At 29.5% G+C, this 23,458-nt stretch overlaps 1 protein-coding gene and 1 long non-coding RNA gene across 2 annotated transcripts; both read left to right on the forward strand.

Annotated features, from left to right (window-relative positions):
* The first annotated feature begins 207 nt into the window (after positions 1-207).
* Positions 208-9,745, forward strand: LOC137814456 (ethylene-insensitive protein 2.2-like). The gene is given in 9 exon segments (XM_068617214.1): positions 208-525; positions 1,050-1,737; positions 4,015-4,101; positions 4,211-4,321; positions 4,394-4,606; positions 6,078-6,263; positions 6,376-9,018; positions 9,160-9,505; positions 9,508-9,745. Coding segments are annotated over 8 exon segments (3,882 nt in total). The 5' UTR covers positions 208-525; positions 1,050-1,470; the 3' UTR covers positions 9,537-9,745.
* Positions 9,746-11,871: 2,126 nt separating this feature from the next.
* LOC137814457 (uncharacterized) lies at positions 11,872-12,901 on the forward strand. The gene is made up of 2 exons (XR_011081648.1): positions 11,872-12,203; positions 12,435-12,901. It is a non-coding gene; the product is annotated as an uncharacterized lncRNA (long non-coding RNA).
* The last annotated feature ends 10,557 nt before the right edge of the window (positions 12,902-23,458 follow it).

A 23,458-nucleotide genomic window follows, 5' to 3' on the forward strand; every position in this document is an offset into this window, starting at 1 on the left:
TTTTTATATAAAGTTAGTCATGAGTAAAAAGTAGTAAAAATTAGAATGTGTTGTTTATTGAGTGGAGACATTTCATAAATTTGGATAAGGAGTGTTAAGAGGGCTGCATCCGCCACTTTCCTTTCCTTGACAGAATAATTTTGGGATAATGACGAGTTGAAAATATTAAAGACATTATTTTCCCCTTTTGGAAGAAAAAGTTGCAGTGAATTAGAGGTAGCTATAAATGAAATTTGGTATGCAAAACGCCAAACGGTAACTGTCTTTTGTAAGAGCTTTTCAACACTCACACTTTCATACTTAAACATAACACAACTTTCGCTGTTTGCTTTCCCAGAACAACTTCCTCTCTCTTTCTCTCTCTTCATTCGTATCAATTATAAAAATATAAAACTGAATAAAATATTCCACTAGTATATATGTGAATGCACATGAAACTCTGAATGGTCCCGTGAGAGTGCGTGAGATCTAGTTAGAGCGATTGGCAGATGAAGAAAAGAGAAGAAGCAGAGAAGAGAAGAGAAGGTAAATATTTTCTTCACAACCCTAACTGTACGGTAATATCTGTCATCACCATCGTCCTTGAATTTCGTGCGAATGTTTATCCCTACTTCCCTTGCAAGTTGCATCTGATCCAATCCAAAGTTCTCTTACTTCACCTTTTCCATTCACTCAGGGATTTCACCTCTTTCGCTTTTTCTGCTATGGCGTTTCCTTTTTCTCCGTGATTTTGGACCCGAGTTCTGTTTTGCTACTTGTCTTGTACTCTTTCCGTGATTCACTGAATAGTTAATTTGTTTTAACTCTCGAATGCTGTAGTATTTGTTTCTCTGATTATGCTATTGCCGAGGATGGTGTGTTGATTGTCTGATTTTTTGTTTTTTGAGGGAGTTTTCATGTGGATTTGCTTGCGTTTTACTTTTTTAGAGGCTTAGTAGTGATGACGAATTCTCGAGTGATGAATTAGTGTTCTGCTGTTTAACTATTTTCTGTGATGTTTTTGTTTTGGTGCTAATATTGTTGTTACATTGATCAACTTGATGGTGCAGGATGGGGAAATTCGAGTGGAGAAGTAATGATTATGGGTGTGTTTGAGAAATGATAGTCAGGGAGCTGTTTATGAAGTTTGACATCAATTGGACTGATTTTCAGTCGTGTTGACTTGATTGAAGATCTCAGTTTTCTATCCGATGATCACAGCTGATAGTTGAAAATTATTGGCAGGCTGCTGGCATACACTGATGTGCTATGTGTTAAACTTTTGGAAGTTGCAAGTGCTTTTAGCAGCTTAGTTTACATATTTGAAGCTGCTAACATATCTGTGATTGTAATAAATAGAATCTATTGACAGAAATATAGTTAAGTTGTAGTAATGGAATTGTCTATGGGTCATCGAGAGTTTTAGCTACTTCAAAGTGTTTGTTACGTTCTGAGTATCATATTCTTTTCAGTAGCCTTATTGTTGCTGGTATGAAATCAAAGAGTAAAATGGAGGCAGAGACATTGAGTCCCAACCATCCTCCTAGCTTTCTTCGTCAGTCACTTCCTGCTATTGTACCTATGCTTTTGATGTCTACAGGATATGTTGACCCTGGAAAGTGGGTAGCGACCGTTGAAGGTGGGGCACGGTTTGGGTTTGATCTGATGGCTTTCATGCTTATTTTCAATTTTGCTGCTATATTCTGTCAGTACATATCTGCAAGGATTGGCGTAGTTACTGGAAAGAATCTAGCTCAGGTATTTTGTCTTCCATTTCAATGATTTATAAAATTATGCTGTTGAGCTAATAAGACTGCGTTACTTTGAAAAGCTTCTGCATTCTGAGATGCTCTTTATCCAGCATGGTATTCACACCCTGTTAAATAAGTCGTTGCTCATTAGGAAGAACATTGAGAAGAAATCACTTCACAAAAGGAAATGAACCCAAAAAGAATTACTTGTGTGTGTTTCATCTAATTTTTCCAAAATAAACCACATTATTTGAGTTTAATACAGATTAATTAGTGGTATTTTCCTAGGAAGCACCGACACCTCTGCAGAACAGTGAGGTGTCGGACAATTTTCAGATACGATACTTGTTGAACACTCATGTTCGACACTTGTCAACCATTTCAAAATTAAAAAAAAAAATAATTCAGCTTAGACATCTTGGACACCTCTTTGACATGTCTTCAGCATGAGTTAAAAAATGAGTCGACACCTATTTTTAACTAAACACTTTCTAGACACTACTATTATAAAAAATTAAGAGAAATTAAAAGAAAACAACTTATTATAAATAATGCATGACTTAACATTTCTTGTGATGTTTGTTTTATAAGACTTGGCTAGTTATTTTAACTACTAAGAGATATGTTTCTTAGAATTCTATTGTGAGGATTGTTGTTATTAGGAAAACTATGCAACTTATTAATTTGTTTTTACAGTGTACATTGTATAAATCTTAATTCTCAATTAATATTTTTGTCATGCTGATCATTTATCAATGATACTTCATAGGTACTATCAATCTTCTACCATTGAATCTTATTAATATAATCTCCTTTTAGTTTTGATTCTTGACAGACTTAGAAGTTTATAAAAGAATTGTTTTTTTCTTATAAAGTTTTGATTTTTGGTTTCTTTAGCTTGGACCACATACAGTACCTTGTTTTATCAAGCTAATTAAGTATCCTTATATTTAAAATTAATGTTCATAAATTGAATCAATTAATTAGTTTTAAAGCTTCATTTGTTTAAAAGTCATCCACCAAAAAAATCAAATTTCACTCAACATAAAATAAAATAAATCAGAACATTACCCTCTTCAAACCCTAATTTCACATTTTATAAATCTTTTAAATTTTATCAAATTTCCTCTGAATTAATAACTTTTAAACTTTAAATGTAATTCATGTTCCCAATTTATTATAAGCCTCCAAATAGAAATAGAAGGAAATTAACAAGAAGCCCAAATATACTTAGTTTTAAAAAAAAGAGGGACTTAATTGGCTAAAAAAAGCTTAGGTGACTAAAATAACACAGTCTAAACCAAAAGGAGAAAAAAAATACGATTAAGTTTTTATAGAAATGCAATGATGATCAATGTTGTCTTTTACACTTCCTTTAAAAGGGTGTCTTGGAAGTTGGAAGTATGATATTACATTTAATTATTAATATTGTTTGTTTCTTCCATCTTAAAAGAATAACTAAGTAGAAGGAATATTCCCTCCATAATAATTTCTTATCCCCGCATTTTTCCTTATTATTTTTTCCTCAATTTTGTTACCACTTTCATGAAACTAAGAGTTTATAATATTATTGGTATTATTGGAATTGAGGCAATAAGCAGGGCTGCCTAATGGTCATTTAGGAAACATTCCCAATTGCAAGCCTCCATTTTAAGAAAAATTGTTTGAGCCATATTAGTTTAATATTAGTTTACCATTAGGGTTCATATAATTTGGACTTATGACGTAACTTAACCCATCAAATTGGTTGAGATGAGGATTGCCTAGCCGTATGAGGGCTATATTGGTCACATCCTTAGTTATCATAAGATCTCAACATACCTCCTCATGTCGACTGGGCATTTGGAGCATGGACAAATGTGAGTGGCCTGGTAACAGCAGCCCCTCATGCCTAGAAATAGACATCTAGAGTGTGAGCATATACTATGGGTAGCTCAATAACAATAATAGGATAGCTGTAATTCCAGTTTAAAATTAGGTATCTATCTGGATCTAAGTTAACTCCACAAATAAGGTGATGGTATTTTACATAAATGCATACATACATAAAACTCCACTAGTATCTTATGATAATGCTAATTACAGTATTTACATAATCTAACATGTTTGCTCTAGTTGATTACTGGGTTTGCAGTTGATTTCTGTCATTTTTGTATTTCTACCTCTTACTCATGTAGACAAGTTCACACATGCTGCTTACAAAAGCAAGCTCAGATAAGGCTTCGTTCATGTACTTAACTGGGGTGTTTTTCTTATAGACTAACATAACTTTCTTTATTCAAAGATTTGCAGTGATGAGTATGATACATGGACATGTATGCTCCTTGGAGTTCAAACAGAACTTTCAGTGATAATGCTAGACCTTAACATGGTAATATTCTTGATTAACCTCAAAGATTTCTCTGGCTCTTACACAATGAATTTCATTTATACATATCAAACTTTTTTACTTGAAGCTATGATTTTACCTGTTTTGCAAGATCTTGGGCATGGCACAAGGGTTAAATCTTATTTTTGGGTGGGACTTGTTCAGTTGTGTCTTTTTAGCTGCCACTGGTGTTGTTTTTCACATACTTCTTGCAGTCTTACTTGTAAGTATCATCATTTGCTTATTCATAAATCTCTTTTGAACAACACTATACTTATCAAATTGCTTTGTCTAGGACATTGAGAAGGCAAAATTCCTAGGCCAGTTTGTTGCAGGCTTTGTATTGGTTTCTTTTATACTTGGAATGCTTATCAATCAACCGGAAATTCCATTTTCTATGAATGGAATACTAATAAGATTGAGTGGGGAGAGTGCATTTGTGCTAATGAGTCTTCTAGGAGCAAATCTTGTACCTCACAACTTTTACCTTCATTCCTCTATTGTACAGGTATTATTTCCTCTCATTTTTAACTTTCCTCTATGCATATACAATGAAATGTCTGCATCCGTGGCATGCTGCAAAAACAATATCTTTAATTTGTTTGTGGATATTTTTGCTCATCATATTTTGCTTGTTCATAAAGGAGAAATCTTCCTCTTGCAAAATGGTAAGAGGCTTTCATGGGCAGTTGCCTTGCTGCTGGACTGCTGAAGGTTTACTATCTTTGATAAATCTTATGCTCAAGTTTACAAGTACTTTGAGCAATGCTGGACTGTAACTTCCTCTTTATTATAGAATGATACACTTATTATTAGTTATTCTTACTTGATTGCGTATACTAGTAGAAAAACCTTGTGTTGTGAGTGGTTTTCTACCAAATCGCTCTGCTGTTATATCATCAGATTGTTTTTTTATCTAATGGAGTCATGAAAATTATACAGTCAATGTTTGAACACTTTCTGATTTGATTGTGGAAACCAAAACGGGCTTTGAGTTCTCTTCCTCAAGCTCTACAAGTACATTATTGGCCCTTGTCTTATGTTTGTTTTCTTTGTTTACATACTCTAAGTTCCTTCAGTTTAATGTTATTTTTGCATGCGCCCTTATGAAGGGAAATGAGGACATTTATATTAGTGCTTTGGATTGTAATGTAATATTAGATGCTTTGAAGTTGGCCCAATGGGATTTCATTGGGGTATTTGTTTCCATGAAGCAGGCTTTGTTTTAAAAAGGGATTTTATGCAGAAAATAAAACTAGCATTCTTTATTAATAGATATTGTTGTTGGGAGGAATGCATCATTCACCAATATGCTAGTAATGGTTTTGAAGTTCCTGTTACCTGTTTCTAGTTAGGTGGCCAACCTCAATTTTAACAGAAGGGTCAGTAACTGATAGTTTCTCTTTGATAATATGGTTTGGGCAAGTGCTCCATCCACTGTATGTTACTTGCATGGGAACCTGTACACTTTGTATAACAGTTTTTTGAAATTGTCAAAATAATATAATGATGCGATTCGATAAAATAAAAAGACTTTTAGCAGAATGTTTTTAGTAATCATTTAGATTTTATCCTATGGAACACTTTGATCCATGTTTTTTAATTATCTTACTATAAGGATGTTCATCAGTAGTGCCTTAGATGAGGAAGGTATAAAATGAGCTTACAAAATTTTAGTGGCATACTTAAAATGGAAAAATAAACAGTTTGTCGCATATTCTCAAAGTGACGTTCCTTTACTGATGTTTATTGATACATACAGAATTTACATGTAGTCCCCGGTAGGTTTCTTTTAAGTTTAGGCTGTACAAATGTTTCTCGATAAAATTAGAGCTTCTTAATGTTTCATTTATGAACTTAGGTTCGTCTTTGATCAACCATCAGTTCCCATACAATTTTCATCATTTGTGCACCTAGGTGAAAAAGATTGTACATCATGTTTTATGTCAATCTGAATTTTCTTTCTCTTTTCTTTTCAGTGGCATCAAGGACCGGCAAGCATTTCAAAGAATGCTTTGTGTCATAACCATTTTTTGGCCATATTATGTGTTTTCAGTGGTCTTTATTTGGTAAATAATATGCTGATGACCACCTCGGCAAATGAGTTCTACAGTACCGGGCATGTTCTGCTAACTTTCATGGATGCATTGTCACCAATGGAACAGGTCTCCTTTTCCTCTACAATTGGTTTACAAAGGAATACTTGCAGCATCCTATTTTGCCGTTTGTGTTCTGAATGATGAATAAATATATAATAATCCTAAGATTCTTATGCAGGTCTTACGTAACCCAATGGCTCTACTTGGGTTTTTACTCCTTTTGTTTCTTGCAAATCAAATCACAGCATTAACTTGGAGTTTAGGTGGAGAAGTAGTAGTGCAAGGTTTCTTAAAATTGGATATTCCGGGTTGGCTTCATTATGCTACAATTAGAGTGATTACTGTTTCGTCTGCCCTTTATTTTGTCTGGAGTTCAGGAGCTGAAGGGATGTATCAGCTACTATTATTCACTCAAGTTTTGGTAGCTCTACAACTTCCATCTCAAGTGATCCCCCTTTTTCGTGTTGCTACATCTAGATCAATAATGGGTGTACACAAGATTTCCCAGTTTCTGGAACTTTTGGCATTAATCATATTCATTGGGATGCTTGGCTTGAATATTGTATTTGTGGTAGAAATGATGTTTGGAAATAGTGATTGGGCTAGTGATTTGAGATGGAATGTGGGGAGTGGTGTATCTATCTCGTATGTAGTTCTTCTAACAACTTCTTTTTCATCGTTATGTTTTATGCTTTGGTTAGCTGCCACACCTTTGAGATCTCTTAGTGTTCGATTAGATTCTAAGATATGGAATTGGGATATGCCAAAGACTCTGCCAAATCCACCAATTATTGGCGATAAATCTTATTTAACTGAAACAAGGTGTCGAGAAGATGCATCTATGCAGGTGGAGGAACCCACACCAGCTGTAGCAAAGACCTTGGAGTACCCAGATGTATCATATCCAAGTTTTCATCCTGCTCTACCTAAATCTGTAATGGAACCTGAACTCCATGTGAATGTTGCAAGGGCGAATCATTCTGCTATGTTGGCTTCCACATCAGAGTCAGAAGTTGTAACAACTGTGATTAATAAGATTTCCAATTCTCAATTGGAAGACACCAAAAGTATAACAATGGAAACAAATAACCCGATTGAGAAAACTATGGAAGTTGAAGGAGATTCAAATGTTGAAAGGGATGATGATGATGATGATGGCGATTCATGGGAAGCTGAAGAACCTTCTGGATTAGTGTTAGCAAATGTACCATCTTCAACATCAGATGGCCCTGCATCATTCAGGAGTCTTAATGGCAAAACTGATGAAGGAGGGAATAGCTTTGGAAGTCTTTCGAGAATAGAAGGCTTAGGGCGTGCAGCAAGGCGTCAGCTAGCTTTTGTTCTTGATGAATTCTGGGGACAACTATTTGATTTCCATGGCCATATAACTCAGGAAGCAAAGGCTAATAAAATTGACCTTTTGCTGGGAGTGGGTGTCGATTTAAGACCTACCAGTTCTTTGCAAAAAGTGGATGCATCTAGAAAGGACTATTCTGAATACTCAGGATCTGTAAGAGGTAGAGCTTCTAACACTTTAGCGAACTCTGATCTATATGATTATTCCAAGCAGCCTATGATGCAAAGTAATTCAGAGTCTTATGGTCTCCAAAGGAGTACTTCCTCAATGCGGACAGATCCCATCCAATTAGTGGATGCATATGTGCAGAACTCGACCCACAATCTCCTCGATTCGGGTGAGAGGCGCTATTTCAGTGTGCGTAATCTACATTCATCAGAGGCTCGGGATTATCAACCAGCTACCATACATGGTTATCAGACTGCATCCTATCTTAGTCGACTTGGTAAAGACACAGATTCTGCTAACTTAAATGGTCCAGTGGACTTGTCATCACTGAAATCCCCTTCCATAGTTAATGCAAAGTACAGGGATTCTCTTGCATTTGCTTTGGGGAAAAGGTTGTGTAGTGGTCAAAGTGTAGGCCAACCCCCAGGGTTCCCAAAAGTTGCTATCTCTAGAGATTGCCAATTACAATCTGAGAGGTCTCATTACGATGTTTGCTCTTCTGGATCTGCAGATAATTCAGTCAACTCAGTTAATACTAAAAAGTACCACAGTTTGCCAGACATTTCAGGATACTCCATCCCCCACAGGTCGGCTTATGTGTCTGATAAAAATGCTCCATCGGATGGTTCTGCCGGATATGGATCTTATGCTAGTAGGACGTGTTATCAAAGATTACCATATTCAAATTCTGGAACAAGAACAGGAGGTCATTTGACCTTCAATGAACTCTCTTCATCTAAAGCTTACAACGAGGCACTCTCTTCACAGTTGAACTCTGGTTTTGATACTGGATCCCTCCGATCTAGACTGCCTTGTGAGCAGTTTGGGCCTGAGAAAAATCGTAATATTGCAATGGAAGGTGTCGGAAGTAGGCCTAAGGCAATTGTTCAAGAAACTACATTTGTGGATATGGAGAGGAAACTTCTTCTGTCAGTTAGACTTTGCATTGTGAAGCTCTTAAAATTGGAGGGGTCTGATGGGTTGTTTAGACAGAATGGTGGAGCTGACGAGGATCTGATAGATTCTGTCGCTGTAAGGGAGAAGGTCGTTTGTGAATTAGAAACTAGGGAGACGAGTCAAGTCAATCATGTGGGTGAAGCTCAGTATTGTATTGCTGATAGGAAACTTAGTTTTTCTTCATCTCCAGTTCCTAATTGCGGAGAGGGATGTGTATGGAGAACTGATTTAATAATAAGCTTTGGGGTGTGGTGTATCCACAGTATTCTTAACCTTACACTTGTGGAAAGCCGGCCAGAGCTTTGGGGGAAATACACGTACGTTCTCAATCGCCTCCAGGTAAATTATCTTAACTGTTTCCTATCTTAAGTAATCAGATTATTTATATTTCAGCTGCTCTCTTCTCTTACCTGTATAATTTCTCCAGTACATTTGGCAGTTCTATATTTTATTTCACTTCTTTTTTTGCTCTATGAGCAGGGCATCATTGATCCGGCTTTCTTTAAGCCTCGTAGTCCCTTGGCCCCATGCTTTTGCCTTCAAGTTCTAACGGCGCATCAGCGAAAGTTAAACCCCCATCTTTCGAATGAGATGATACTCCCAACTGCTAAACCAGGCCGGGGCAAATGCACAACTGCATCAGGGTTGCTTGAACTTATCAAGGATGTGGAGCTTGCGATCTCTTGCAGGAAAGGACGTACAGGAACTGTTGCAGGTGATGTGGCTTTCCCTAAGGGGAAGGAAAATTTGGCGTCTGTTCTCAAACGGTACAAGCGGAGGTTATCTAACAAGCCAGCGGGCACTAATGAAGGTACAGGCTCGCGCAAGACCCCACGTTAGCACCGTACAACCAGTAGCATTTGCGTTGACAGAATCAGTGTTAATTGAGCTGTTTTGTAATTTACTTTCTAAAGCAGCTCATGCTATCAAGAAATGTTGTCCCCGTGTATCAGTTTCCTTGCTGATCATGCAGCAAATTTAATCCAATGTATGTTACATACACGATGGGCAAGATGTACTGTACGCAAGTGCGGCAAAATCTAAGTAAAAAATGGTTAGATAAAAAGTTAGTTAGATTTTTTTTGCTCGTTTATGGTTAAAAATCTAACCTCTGCATAGAAGGATGGGAAAGTAATGTTTTGAAATAATTATTACATCAAGTCTTTTAGTGAGATGTTAACAACAAAACTGACAATAAAGTTTACTACGAGGTTGTTAGTATTAATAGAATTCAGGTTGATCCCTCTAAGAGGATTGTTTATTCTAGAATCAAAACTAATGATAGTTCGTTTACAATTGCCTCAGCCTGTATATGACAAACTTGTGTTCATAAGTTTCAATCCAGAGCTGACATTTTATTTGGCACGGGAAACTTTGTTCTATTGCTTACTATACTAGGATATATGTTACTCTCTGTCGTTTTCCGTAAGAACAAATTAATAAGTTCAATGGGTTATGAAAATTTAGATAATAATATTATGTTTGTCTTTATTGATTGATTTTAATTCTTTTGATATTAATTATTAATATATTTATTTTCTTAATTTTTATTGATTAAATATGTGCATAGTTAAAATAAGGTTATCTTTATAGAAGATAAAGTTCTGCAGATGCTAAAATATTAATATATTTCACTTATTTTTATTTATTTAATTTAGAAAATTAACTCCAATTAAAGGTACTTTATATACAAGGAGGATTTAATTACATTTTGAATTCTGTTATTTATTTAATTTGTTCAATTTTATTCTTTTATTAGTGAAATTTTAAATCAAGTTTCTTAATATATTTTTTTTTATAGAAAAATTCTATTTACTTGTTATGCTTCCAACTAATACACGATGATCACAAATTTAAAAACAACCATAAACAAGAAAACAAGGTAAGCTAGAATATAACTTTAGTTAAAATAATTCAATTACAAATACATGAATCATCATAATTCATCAATATTAATGTACTAGACACTCGAGTAAATAACGCATCTTTAATATCACTCATACCAGAAATTAACATACATACATAGACATTTGACTATATTTTCGAAAGATTCGTGCATAGAACTTAGATTCAGAGATATACAATGTCATACTACTCCCCTCTATGACATCTCTCCACACACTTATATGCACATATGAATATCTAAATCAGATCATCTCAGTTATTTTTAAATCGCAGACTCAGTCAGAGGAATCTCCTTCAACTCTCACCACTTGATAATATTCATCTATATGATTCCAAGATATTTTATTCTAGACAAATTATTAATTCAATGCACATCTTAACAATCTCAACATGATATTTTTTTTCTAAAAATACCATGTCTAGATCACATTTTCATATAATTTATTGTTCCTATCACATATCAATATACCATTTAATCACACAAAAATTTGTATTTTCAAAACAATTAGAAAATACATAAAAAAAAATCACAAATAGGTAAATTCAATATTTCAAATATATGTATAATTAAAATTTACTAATAATTTAATTAAAGCAACAAACAACTATGTAAGAAACAATTGTCAAACAACTTTAAGTTTTTTAAAATATGTTTTCGCGTAGGGAGCTGGTGTTGAGTGAACTTGAGGTAGAGAACACCCTAAAAGTGCACCTTATTTTGCTTGAGTGTAGGAGAGTGGTATTGAGCCAAACTGAAACAGAGAGTACCCCAAAATTGTAATTTATTTCGCTTGAGCACAAGGACCCCAACTGCATCTTATTCTGTTTGACGTAGGGAGTTGACACTGAGTTGAGTCCAGGTAAAGCACGCCAGAAATGCAAGTCATGGTATTAATATAACCTTTTTAAATTACTAAAATAAATCTCAGTCATTTATGATCACTGCTAAAAACATTTTCAGTTAAAGAAATTTTCAAACTTTAACTTTTTACTCACTTATTTACTATATCAAACCATTAACTTTGGTATTACTCTTCCCAAAATAAAACATACATATTCTTAAATAGATTCATATTGAAGCTTTGCATAAATTCGTTATTTATTATCCGATCAACTTTAAATTTAATTTAATTTTATAAAATTGATTTATTGTACAAGTGGTATAATAGTAACTCTAATAAATCCAACTATCCTATATTATAAAGTGACTTATATTCATTGAATATAATTAATTAATACGTATACAAAATTGGAATTCATATAAATCTGTGTATAGCGTAGAAAAGAAAGGTAGTTGGTAAATTAGTCCATGGTGTATATAAATGCATCATCCAAATTCTCAAGCGCAACCACATTCACTCGTTCATTCAATCAACCACCAAGAAATCATCAACAGTGCTCTGATTAAACCCTCAGAAAGGTTGAATTTATACGTTTCAAGCCGTCCAACCATGTTGCGACACGTGGGTAACGTTTCTCATACAAACCGTGTGACTAGCTTCTAATTTATTGCTGCTCCACCACCTCCATTCACGTAATCCTCAGATCGCATCAATTCTTCCCTTCAATCTTCCATTAAAGACCTTCTCTGTTTCAGAGGCTGCTTCCTTCACTAACAGGTACGCGTTTCCTCATTTCTCAATTCAATTTCTTTTTCCCATTCAAACAATATGTGCCAAATTTCATTAAACCATCATTTCTTAATTCTCAACTTAATTCTTATTTCAATTTTCGAATAAAACTCCTATGTCGCTCAATCATGCTTCACTTCAGGTTTTCTATTTTTCTAGTTTCGAAAATTCAATAACGAATATTTTTGAGTTCTGAGGGATGAACATGTCATGTGGTAGGTATAATTTATAAATAAAGACAAAAAAAAAGAGTAAAGTTGAGACTTCAGAATGGGATTCGTGGTGGTGATATCATTGCCCTTGATATTGTTCATCTTGATATTGGCTTTGGTGTGTTACATGTTGGGCCGGGCCAAGGGTCGGCGACAAAACCCACAGCAATATGGGCCTCCCGTTCCTCCAGCACAGGCCCAACCCAAATAACCACAGGCCTAGAAATGCTACCCTTTTGTCATTACTGTTGCGACTCTGGATTTGTGTTTCTTCATCATCAACACTCAACATGCAGGCACTTTGGATTGGAGTTTTGAAACTGTTGTGTAATTATACATATATTTGTGTATACTATAAACACAGAGAGGTTTGTTTCTTGGGTAACATGGTTATGTACACAGTTGATTAAAAACTAGTGCCATGGAAGGCTATTCATAACTTGATATTGAATAAAATACTAGAGTATATTGAAAGTTGTTTCCACATTAGTGGTATATTAGGTGATTAAATATTGCCACCCTGGTTAATTAGTTGCTCATGTGATTTCTTATTCGATTTTGATGTTTAGATTATAGTTAGTTTCATCTCATTTCTTGCCATCTGATTATGATTTTGTCGCATATCCAAAAAATGGAGGCAGTAGTTACCACTAGCATAGTAAGAACTAATTATATATTATTACACAATCATCTTTTTAGTTTAGTGTTGTTTATTCATCAACCTTATATACGTAATGAGGATAATGAGAGTGATGCACCATTGCAGTATGCATATGAAAAGACACCTGAAACTTCAAATGAAGTAAACAATAATTGGAGAGGGACATGAGAGCTCCAATTTAGTTTTGTTGAGGAAGAAGTAGGAGTGATTTTATTACAGTGAGAAAAATGTAAGAAAACTAATTGTCCATGGTTAACTTGCTAAGAATGAAGCAAGGGGTGATTTTCAAAATAAGAGCTTTGTAAAATAACATACATGTTGCAGGTATATAGAATCAAACAAGCAACTAGGTAGTAAATGGTTGACAAAATTGATGATTAACTAAAGATTCATCCCACCATGACTAGTTCTAGGGCCTTTTATTATCTTAAAACGGACTTTGGATTTATTATAGGAAAGAGACCAAGACATCCAGATTAATAAGAGAAGAAGGGGAGAGAATAGAGGATGATTATAAGAAGTAATATGAACATGTATTTTATTATTTTCATGAAGTCTTAAAAGAAGAATCCTAGATCAACTTATAATATTGACTCATGCCAGGGTGTCTCTCATTTTGACATATTTTATGCTTGTCAAAATTCTTGAAAAAAATAATCAAGACATTACTAAAAAATAGAGATAAAAAATTAGTTATATACAACTAAATTAAATACTATTTTAGAAATTAAAAAATTATTGATATATAAAATAATTTTTATTATTAATAGAAATTTATAAAATATTTTTTAAATTGATATCTAAATTAGTTACCAAGGTTCTAATTTCTAATATTTTAAATTCTAAATTAGTCTCTACAATATTAATAGAAACTAATTTAAAATATAAGGTAGTTAGTAGTTAAAATCTTGGTAGTGTCTATGGCTACTGATCTGTCCAAATTAAGAAGTTGTAATGTGTTTTGTGCATGTCTTTTGGTTTATGTATCCTCCTCGCAAGATCGATTTGTTGATGTTGACATTTGGTTATTTGGAGCTCTTTAACTTACTGTCAAAGATCTTGTTTAGTAGTTAGATTTTATGTCGTGTTTGAGGGTATAGTCTTTTTGGTGGGTTGATGTAATTGTATTTGTTGGGATTCTGGATCTTGATTTGGTAGGTTTATGGTTAATGTGTTGTAATGTCTTATGGATCCTTAGTTGGTTGGGTGCTAGGAAACTTGTTTTGGGTGTTTTGTATAAGGGTTAGGGCACCCTTAAAGTATCTCATTTATTTTATTTATTCTTTTCTGATAAAAAAGAGTTAAAATCTTGGTAGGTAATGGTTAAATACCAATATAAAAACTACTTTATAAATTTTTATTAATAATAAAAACTACTTTAAATATCAATAATTTTTTAATTTACAATAGGATCTTTAATTTACTCTAACTAATTATTCTAGTTATTTCACATTGATTTAAATGATGTTTCTTCAAGAGTTAATTTGGATATCAATTTTTGTCGGCTAATGGAAACGAAACTAACATTCACATTTTACTAATTATTTATAGGCTTTTATCACATAATGGATGCAATTTAACAAGTAATATACATATAAAGACATATTTTAAAAAATTAAAAATTATAATATTGAATAAGTGGTGGTAGCAAACATGACTTTAAAATGAAGAAATTGTATTTACATATATGATTTTAGTTCATAAAAAAAATTGTTGATCTCATTTGACCCTAAGCCCTAAATAAAATAAGAAAACAAATTCCAAAACGTACATAGAAGCACAACTTCATGTGAAACAAATATTGTGAACTAAAATCTTTGAAAATACATTTTTTATTTTATTTTAAAATTGTACATACTAGCATAACTTATCCAATTTATCCATATATATACTTTACTCGTGAACTTTCACCTGTCTTGTAAAAAACTTTGTTATATCGTGGTGATAGAGAACCACAACAATTAAAAGTGATTTATAATTTTATTGAAGGAGAACTTAAATAAGCATATTATAAGAAAATTATTAAATATAAATTATTTTTAGAAATAAAAAATAATTAGTCATTATATTGAATAAATTAAATATTATTTTAGATACTATAAAAATTATTAATATTTAAACTATTTTCCATTATTATTGTAAACTAGTTTCTAAATTAGTATCTAATTAACTACTAATTGTTTTATATTTTAAAGTTGATAACTAAAACCTTAATAAATAATTAGATATCATTCTATAAATTAATTTGTAAATTTTATTAATAATAAAAATTATTTTAGATATCAATTTTTTTTTCAATTTTTAAAAAAGTATTTAATTTAGTTAATATGTTGACTAATTGTTTTTACCTATAAAATTAATTTTTATTTAATGATTTTCTTACCTAATAAATATATATATATAACAAATAAAATTTTATCACATATTAAGTTGTTTGTTTATCATTTTATTTAAGAACTTAGATGTTAGAGAAAATGTTGAACTTGTGTTAAAAGATTAATTAAATTGCGAGATTTTTCTTATTCTACTCTAATTTTGAAGTGAGTAAAAGTTTAAAAAATTATCAAAATAGATAATTCATACTAAAAGTGATACAACTTCACTTGAATCTAAATATATTAAAGGCATATCACCTGAACATGTCTTCAATCTAAATACATTAAATTTCGTATCATATTTCGTATCATATTTACACAACTTATTCATTTAAATAATTTTTAAAATTTGATTTATTTTAATAATTAATAAGTAAAATTACACCAGAATTATAAAAATCCCTCCAATAGTCTCTCACACAGATTGAATTGAATGCGATTTTCATGGCCTTTTTTCCTGTCTAAATTGTCTTTTAAATTATAAATTGAGTAAGTTTTTATTTTAGTTTTTATCACTTAAAAGGTTATTTTCTTTTATGTTTTAGTCTTTTCATATCATGTTAGGTGAGCAATCAGACTCAACTTTAACGACCTTTTTATGCTCTTGGGTATTTTTTTTTTCTCTCACTAAAATATCAAAAAATAATTAGACTTTAAATAAATGAGGAGATATACATAAGTTGTGTTTTAAAATACTATTTTTAACGAAAATGTTTTACTAAAAATAAATTTTAAATAATTTTTTTGTTTTGTTTTAAAACACAATTTTTTTAACTTTTTTTTTTAAATTGTATTCTACAATATGACTATTTTAAGAAAACAAAGTTATATTTTAAAGTCGAACTTTTAACAAAAAATTGCATTAGAAAAATAAATGGAAAAATTTACTAGAGAAAACTTTATGGTGGAGGAGAAAGTAAGAATAGAACCTATAGTAGAGAAAGAAGATAGGGGTTGTTGATGAGAAAGAGAGGGAAACACGTTCTGGGTATTTTAAAATAAAAAATAAACAAATAGAGTATAACGTTAATTAATAACTTGATGAGTTTTATAAAATTAATAATAAAAGTTGTAAACGAATATAATGTTTGATATATTAAATATTAAAACAATATATTTTATAAAACAAACTTATTTTAAATTATAAGAAGCATACTAAGAATATATATTAGTATTTTTATTATAATTTTTAATCATTATTACATTTATTAAAAAGTTGTTTCAAAACTTTATAAAATTTTATTAAATGGAAAAGACACTCTTTTTTACATTATTAAAACTTTTTTTTCAACTGGATAAAATTATATTTTCACAATCTGGATATCAAAATAATTTTATGATAAATACAAGAAAACATTCTACAAATTATTATTTTTTAAGTAATATACCAAACATAGCTCATTAACATGTTTACTTTAGATTTTTGAGAGACTAAAAAAGCTTATACTAATTAAACTTCACTTTAAATATCTAGTCTCTATATTTTTTTTAATAATATTTTTTTTTATGTGATGGTAAGTGATTACTGTTACTTGCTTGAGGTATCAACCTAGTTGAGATGTCTAACATAAAAATACCTAACATGAAAACTTTTTATATAAAAAAAATCACTTTAAATATATAATGTTACAGTAGTATCAATAAACAAAATGAATGAACTTTCTAGGTTCTGGTGACTTTTAAGTCTTGCAGGGAATTCATTAGGAACTTGCCTGGGAGAAATTAAAGAGCTAAGCTTTATAGAAAGCTAATGGTAGTGGAAAATGGATTGGAGGAACAAGACTTGGAATGAATGACTTCTTTTCCCCAATGTTTATATGTGCATTTTAATGTTTGGATAAGATTGTTGAGAAAAAATAGTTTTAGAAAACTAATAAAATATATGAGTGTAATTGGAAGTCTGAGATACATTCAATGTGTACCAACTCCAAAGCTTAAATTATTTACTGATGTTGGAAATTTTTTCCATAAACATATAATAAATAAAAGGACTTAAACTTTCTCCCATTAACTACATTAATATTACTTATTTTAAATCGAAGAGGATCCAAATTACAAATGAAATGAATAATATGAACCAAACATATATTATAACTAAATTTTACATCAACAGTAAATTTTAAAATATGTATAAACTATCCCAGATGTGATATTTGGGATAGGTCATTAAAGCATTTTGTTTTCTTGGTGGTATAGAAGTGTGTTAGTTACTATCATAATATAATATGTATTCCATATATATTATAAACTGAAATTTAAGTATAACTCAACCCCATAAAACTGGTTCACGTGGTGAGGTTTGTACCCACTTATATATTATGAAAGGCTTTAATCTCTAGTTGATGTGAGATCTTCAACACACTCCCTCACGTCGAGACTGCCAACTCGTGTGTGTGACTATATATTATAGGTGGTCCGATAGCAGTCCGATAGTGATCCGATAGCGAATGACACGATAGGTCCAACACAAACACTCGTTAGGATAGGTTCGAAATGGTTCTTATACCATATTACGAAGTGTACTTTAAGTCTAACTCAACATCATAAAATAAAATAAAATAAAAATAAATAAATAATATATATATATATATATATATATATATATATATATATATATATATATATATATATATATATATATATATATATATATATATATATATATATATATATATATAACTCAAACCAAGTGCCTAAATGTCTATGTACGAAAAATAAGAGTTTACTCTTAATCAGTTTTTTCCATCAAGTTAACATAAAAACTCAACTAAAATAACATACTTTATGGTATCGTATGTGTTCAAATTCACAAGTTGATATAAATTAAAAATGAATTTTAATCTCACCAACAAAAAATACCACAATTACTAATTCTAATATATGTCAATATTTAATGAAAGCAAACCGCTATTATCAAATTCAATGCACTGCTTTAAACCAAAGAAATAAACATATACTAAACAATAACAAGAGTAATAATTTATATTAAAATAAAACAATATCAATACATATGAATCAAATCTCCCAATACAGTTGCACTTCATATTTTTCCACTTTCAACAACCGATCAACTTTATTCTGCCTTTCCAAGTTTCCATTAACAACATGCAATATTGTTTCAAAGCAATCCCCAAACTAAAAATTACATAAACTAATAAAATTAAATTGTATACCAAATCCAACTTCCTTTACTTCTATTTTTTCTTATGCGGTATGAAATTTATGTTATGAAAAAAATTATAGTTCAAGAGCACCCAATGAAATTCTAAATCACTTGAAAGATAAGATACAATGTTAATCAAGCACCGAAAAGACTGGAACTTTACTTAAGTTTAGTTTTACTCTATTAATTATGTTATAAAATATATATTAAGTAGATAATCATTACAAGAAAATCATGAAATAAAAATTATTTTTAAAAATAAAAAATAATTAGGTATTATAGTGATTAAATTAGAGACTTAAAAAAAATTAGTTTCTAAATTAGTTTCTATTATTGTTAAATAGATTTTAAATTAGTATTTAATTAGCTACCAAAATTTTAACTACCAATTGTTTAGATTTTAAATTTGGTAGCAAAAACTTTGATAGCTAATTAAATATCAATTTAGAAATCATTTAACAATAATAGAAACTAATTTAGAAACGATAAAATAATATCTAATTTATTCATTATAATAACTAATTATTTTTTTTCTCTAAAATTATTTTCTATTTCATAATTTTCTAAATAAATTTTATTTTTTTTATTTTGACACTTTGAAACCAATAACAAGATTAAAATAATGTAATTATTATTTCTATTTCTTCTAAATCAAATTTAATTTTTAATGTCTTATTATTACTACTATTAATTTTTGTTGTTATTATTATTATATTTATATGTAAAAAAATTATATACTAGAATTTATTTTTTGTTGGAAAAATATTAAATCGATAAAGGTAATTTTAACGCTTAACATTTGTCCACTGATAACTTTTTCCATAGTGATATTTGTTGGATTAATATTTAATTTAATATTGTTTATTTTTTATGTTAAAGTTAAAAATGATTAGGCATATATAGTGTAACAATACAAATAAAATATTAAGTTGTACCACACGCTCGATTATCATAAGAATTAAAGTAACTAACTATATGATGCAATGGGAGTGAGGAGAGTGGAGTAAGTTTTGCAAGGGTTAGGTGGAACTTACCTATGCATTTGTGTTGCAGGTGAGGTGCAGTGAGAACATGAAACCTTAACAACAACAAAGCACATGTTTTTTTCCCTCACCTAATATAATATTGGACGTTTTCTTCTTCAAGTCTTTCATTCGACATGGTCAGCGGTCAAAGGGGGTGGCTATTTCTTTCAGTCCACACTCATACACAAACGTATCATCTTCAAGTCCCCTTCCTTTGACGCCACCTCAAAATATCGCATTTCAATAATTGTGTTAAAACTGTACCACCAAAATAGTGGACTAAGAGGACAATTTTTTTATGATTTTCTTTCAAATATTTAATTCTCTATTATTAATATGGATAAAAAAAAAGTCCATCACAAGTTAATATCCATGTTAGATTAGAAAGTGGTAAAGACGCCTACTGTTGAGTAAGTGTTTAGTAAGTTGTGGAGAAGTTGGAGAAATAAAGCTTTGTCTTTTACTATTTTCATTGTTTGGAGGATGTTGGAAAATAAGATTATTATTACGGTTAACTTGAAAGACAAGGTATTATTGTACACAATATGTAAAACTTTCTTGCTTCAATAGTTTTTTTAAGAAAAAATAATAAAAATACACTCACTTTATAACTCACTATAATATACATAGATTTTAACTTAAAATATAAAATAAATATAATTAAAATATTATTATTTTAAGTTGTTAAATGAGTGTATTTAATTGGTGGGTGTGAAACTTCTTTTTTAAGTAAGATCATATTTTTTTAATATCTTTATATTATTTGCAATATTTTTAATTTTATTCAATTTTGAAGAAACCTAATATTATCTTCTTTTAAATGAAAAATAACAATGTTATGACGATATATTGTCATGAAAAGTTGACTTATTAACAAAAAATAACGAATGTAACATTATTACAGCAACATCTTTAGCATAAATTTAAAAAAAAAACTGATTTTTAAAAAGTGAAATTAAATTGAATATTTTAAAATAATATTAAAATATTGAAAACATAATAATGATAATAATAAAATTTTGAATCTCTTAAGGTTGTTAGTAAAAGAGAGAGATGTGTGAGAGTCCATGGTGGTTGACTTGAATTGGCATGAGACACGTGAGAGTAGAGTTTGTTGTACCGTTGGCTCACACCATCATGTGATGCATACTGATTTCACCCCACCACTTCATGTTTTTAAGTTCATACTTCTTTTTCCAAAACAGCTTTATGTTTGCCTCAAATAATTTCTCATTGCTCTCATGTCTTCTAAGATAGGACATATTACTTATTTTTCTACACTACTTTAGTCATAAATCTTTTCAATACTCTTTTACCAACCCTTCTTCTGTCCATTAACATGCATCATATCACTGTCATCATTAATCAATTCACTACAATTTAAAAACAACCAAAGGCAATGTGTCCCTAGTGCAAAATAACTATTTTCAAATTCTGAATTTTTTTAATGATTAAATATTTTATGTTACCGAATCATATGATACATATATATAATTGGTTCAGTATAAATGTTCAGGATGGTCTAAGTGGAGTTAGGAATAAAGGAAATGAGATATAGAAAAGTACGTTGTCAACGTTAATATGAGATATATAATCATAGGAACAATGTTATTTTAAGAGGTGCACTATTAGATGCAGATAAGATTTTTATATTGACATAAATAATGTAGATTAGACATAAATATTTTAATATATAATTTTTATCTTTGGAATGGTGTCTTCATATCCTATTTAATGTTTGAAATCTGTTACATAATGTATTTTCTTATCGTCTTATTTTGCAGGTTAAACTATCTGAACCCTTGAGGAAACATGTGTTAATATAGTTAAAAAATTAACAAAATTAAATTTTTTGTACTAAAATTATTTCTTTTATTGGACTAAGAATAAAATATTAATAATATTTGAATTCCAATTGAATAAATATCAAGAAATAAAGTAAAACTTATGCAAAATTAATAATTGAACTAAAATTACGAAATTTTTAAAAATAAAAAATAGAAAGACCAAAATCTTGACTAGGAAACTAAAGGAGGGTTAAATTTTCTTTTTTTCATTTAAATCATCATTCACTTTTACCAAAGTCCAAAAAAGTATAATATTATATTTAAATTTTAAGATGTATATTGAATTAAAATTTTAAAAGACTATTTTAACATAAAAAATCTTACAAAAATTTAGAATATTGTGTGATAATATTACGATATATAAGAATTTTTGTTTTTAACTTTGTAATAGTTAATTGGTCATTAATTGATTCTGGAGTATCTAAAGTGGTTCCAAAAAATATTAGTGTATTTTCTGCATCAAATATAACGAACAAATTTAGGCATATTATCAAATATCAAATACATTTATATGTAGATAGATGATTTTTTCATTAACTCATTTATATGAAAATTTTAATCAAGACTATCTCTCATATTTCATAGCAATTTAAATATTTTTTTATTAATTTTATCTTCACATTCTTCTTTATTAGTACTTTTATACATAAATATTTTTAAAATTATGTAATTCATTTTATATGATAATATAGTGAAAATACAAATTTGTATCAGTTAAATCAAAATATATTAAAATGAAATTATTTGTAAAGAAAATTATTAAATAAGATAATTAAGTGTGTATATCATCTTTGAAGAAAAGAGAACGAATTATGTGTTAAGGAAAAAAAATTATAACAATTAACAAGAAAAAACTAAAGGTTTTGGTGAAATTGTTTAATGAATATGATCTTTATTTTTCTCACTAAAAAGTAATGTAAAGCCCAATTTAAAAATCAATTAATCGAAATTTATATGTTTTTTCATATTTATAATTCTAGTTGAAAATAATGAAACACAATTGAATTTTATTGTTCTCTTTCAAAATAAATTCTAGTTCAAAATCACAAAATTTACTTGTATTATTATAAAATTTAGATTGAATATTATAAAATAAAATAATTTATAGTTTCTTAAACTTTTTGATACTTTGATCCGGTACAACCCCTTAATCAAGTATCTTAGAAGTTGAAGAAATAAGATACTTTAATAAACTATTCATTCATAATTACTCTTTACTACCGACAAATAATATAATTTGATAAAGGTTAATTCATATATAATTACCAACTACTACTAAAAAACTTGTAGAGATTGAAAAGGACAAAAAAATACACGTAAAATTAAAAATAATAATTTTCAAAACAAAACCACAATATACAATGTATTTCAGTCAAAGACCTTGACCACTTAAGTATTAAAATATAGGGTAATGTATGATTAATTCATTGAATTTTTTAGTCTCACTTGGTCTCATCTCACGTGCTTAGACTCGATGATTTGATATATATTATATATATAAAAGTTATGTAACTACAATAAAATTATTATATAGCAAACTAAAATTAGAGATTAAAAGATATAGATAATTTCTATTATTAATAAAAATTTATAAATTAATATTTAAAATTAGAAATTAATATTTAAAATTAGAAATTAATATTTAAAATTAGAAATTAATATTTAATATTTAAAATTAGAAATTAATATTTAATATTTAAAATTAGAAATTAATATTTAATTATTAATATTTTAAATTTTAAATTAGTCTTGAGGATTAACAGAGATTAATTTAAAATATAAAATAGTAAGTAGCTAAAATTTTAGTAGGTAATGATTAGATATGAGTTTAAAGACTATTTTATAAAATTTTAATAATAATAAAAATTACTTTAAATATTAATAATTTTTTAATTTATAAAATAATATTTAATTTAATTAAGTAATAATTAATCATTTTAATTTTTAAAATTAATTTTTA

This window comes from Phaseolus vulgaris, chromosome 1 (genome assembly GCF_000499845.2).
Source record: "Phaseolus vulgaris cultivar G19833 chromosome 1, P. vulgaris v2.0, whole genome shotgun sequence".
Taxonomy (NCBI): domain Eukaryota; kingdom Viridiplantae; phylum Streptophyta; class Magnoliopsida; order Fabales; family Fabaceae; genus Phaseolus; species Phaseolus vulgaris.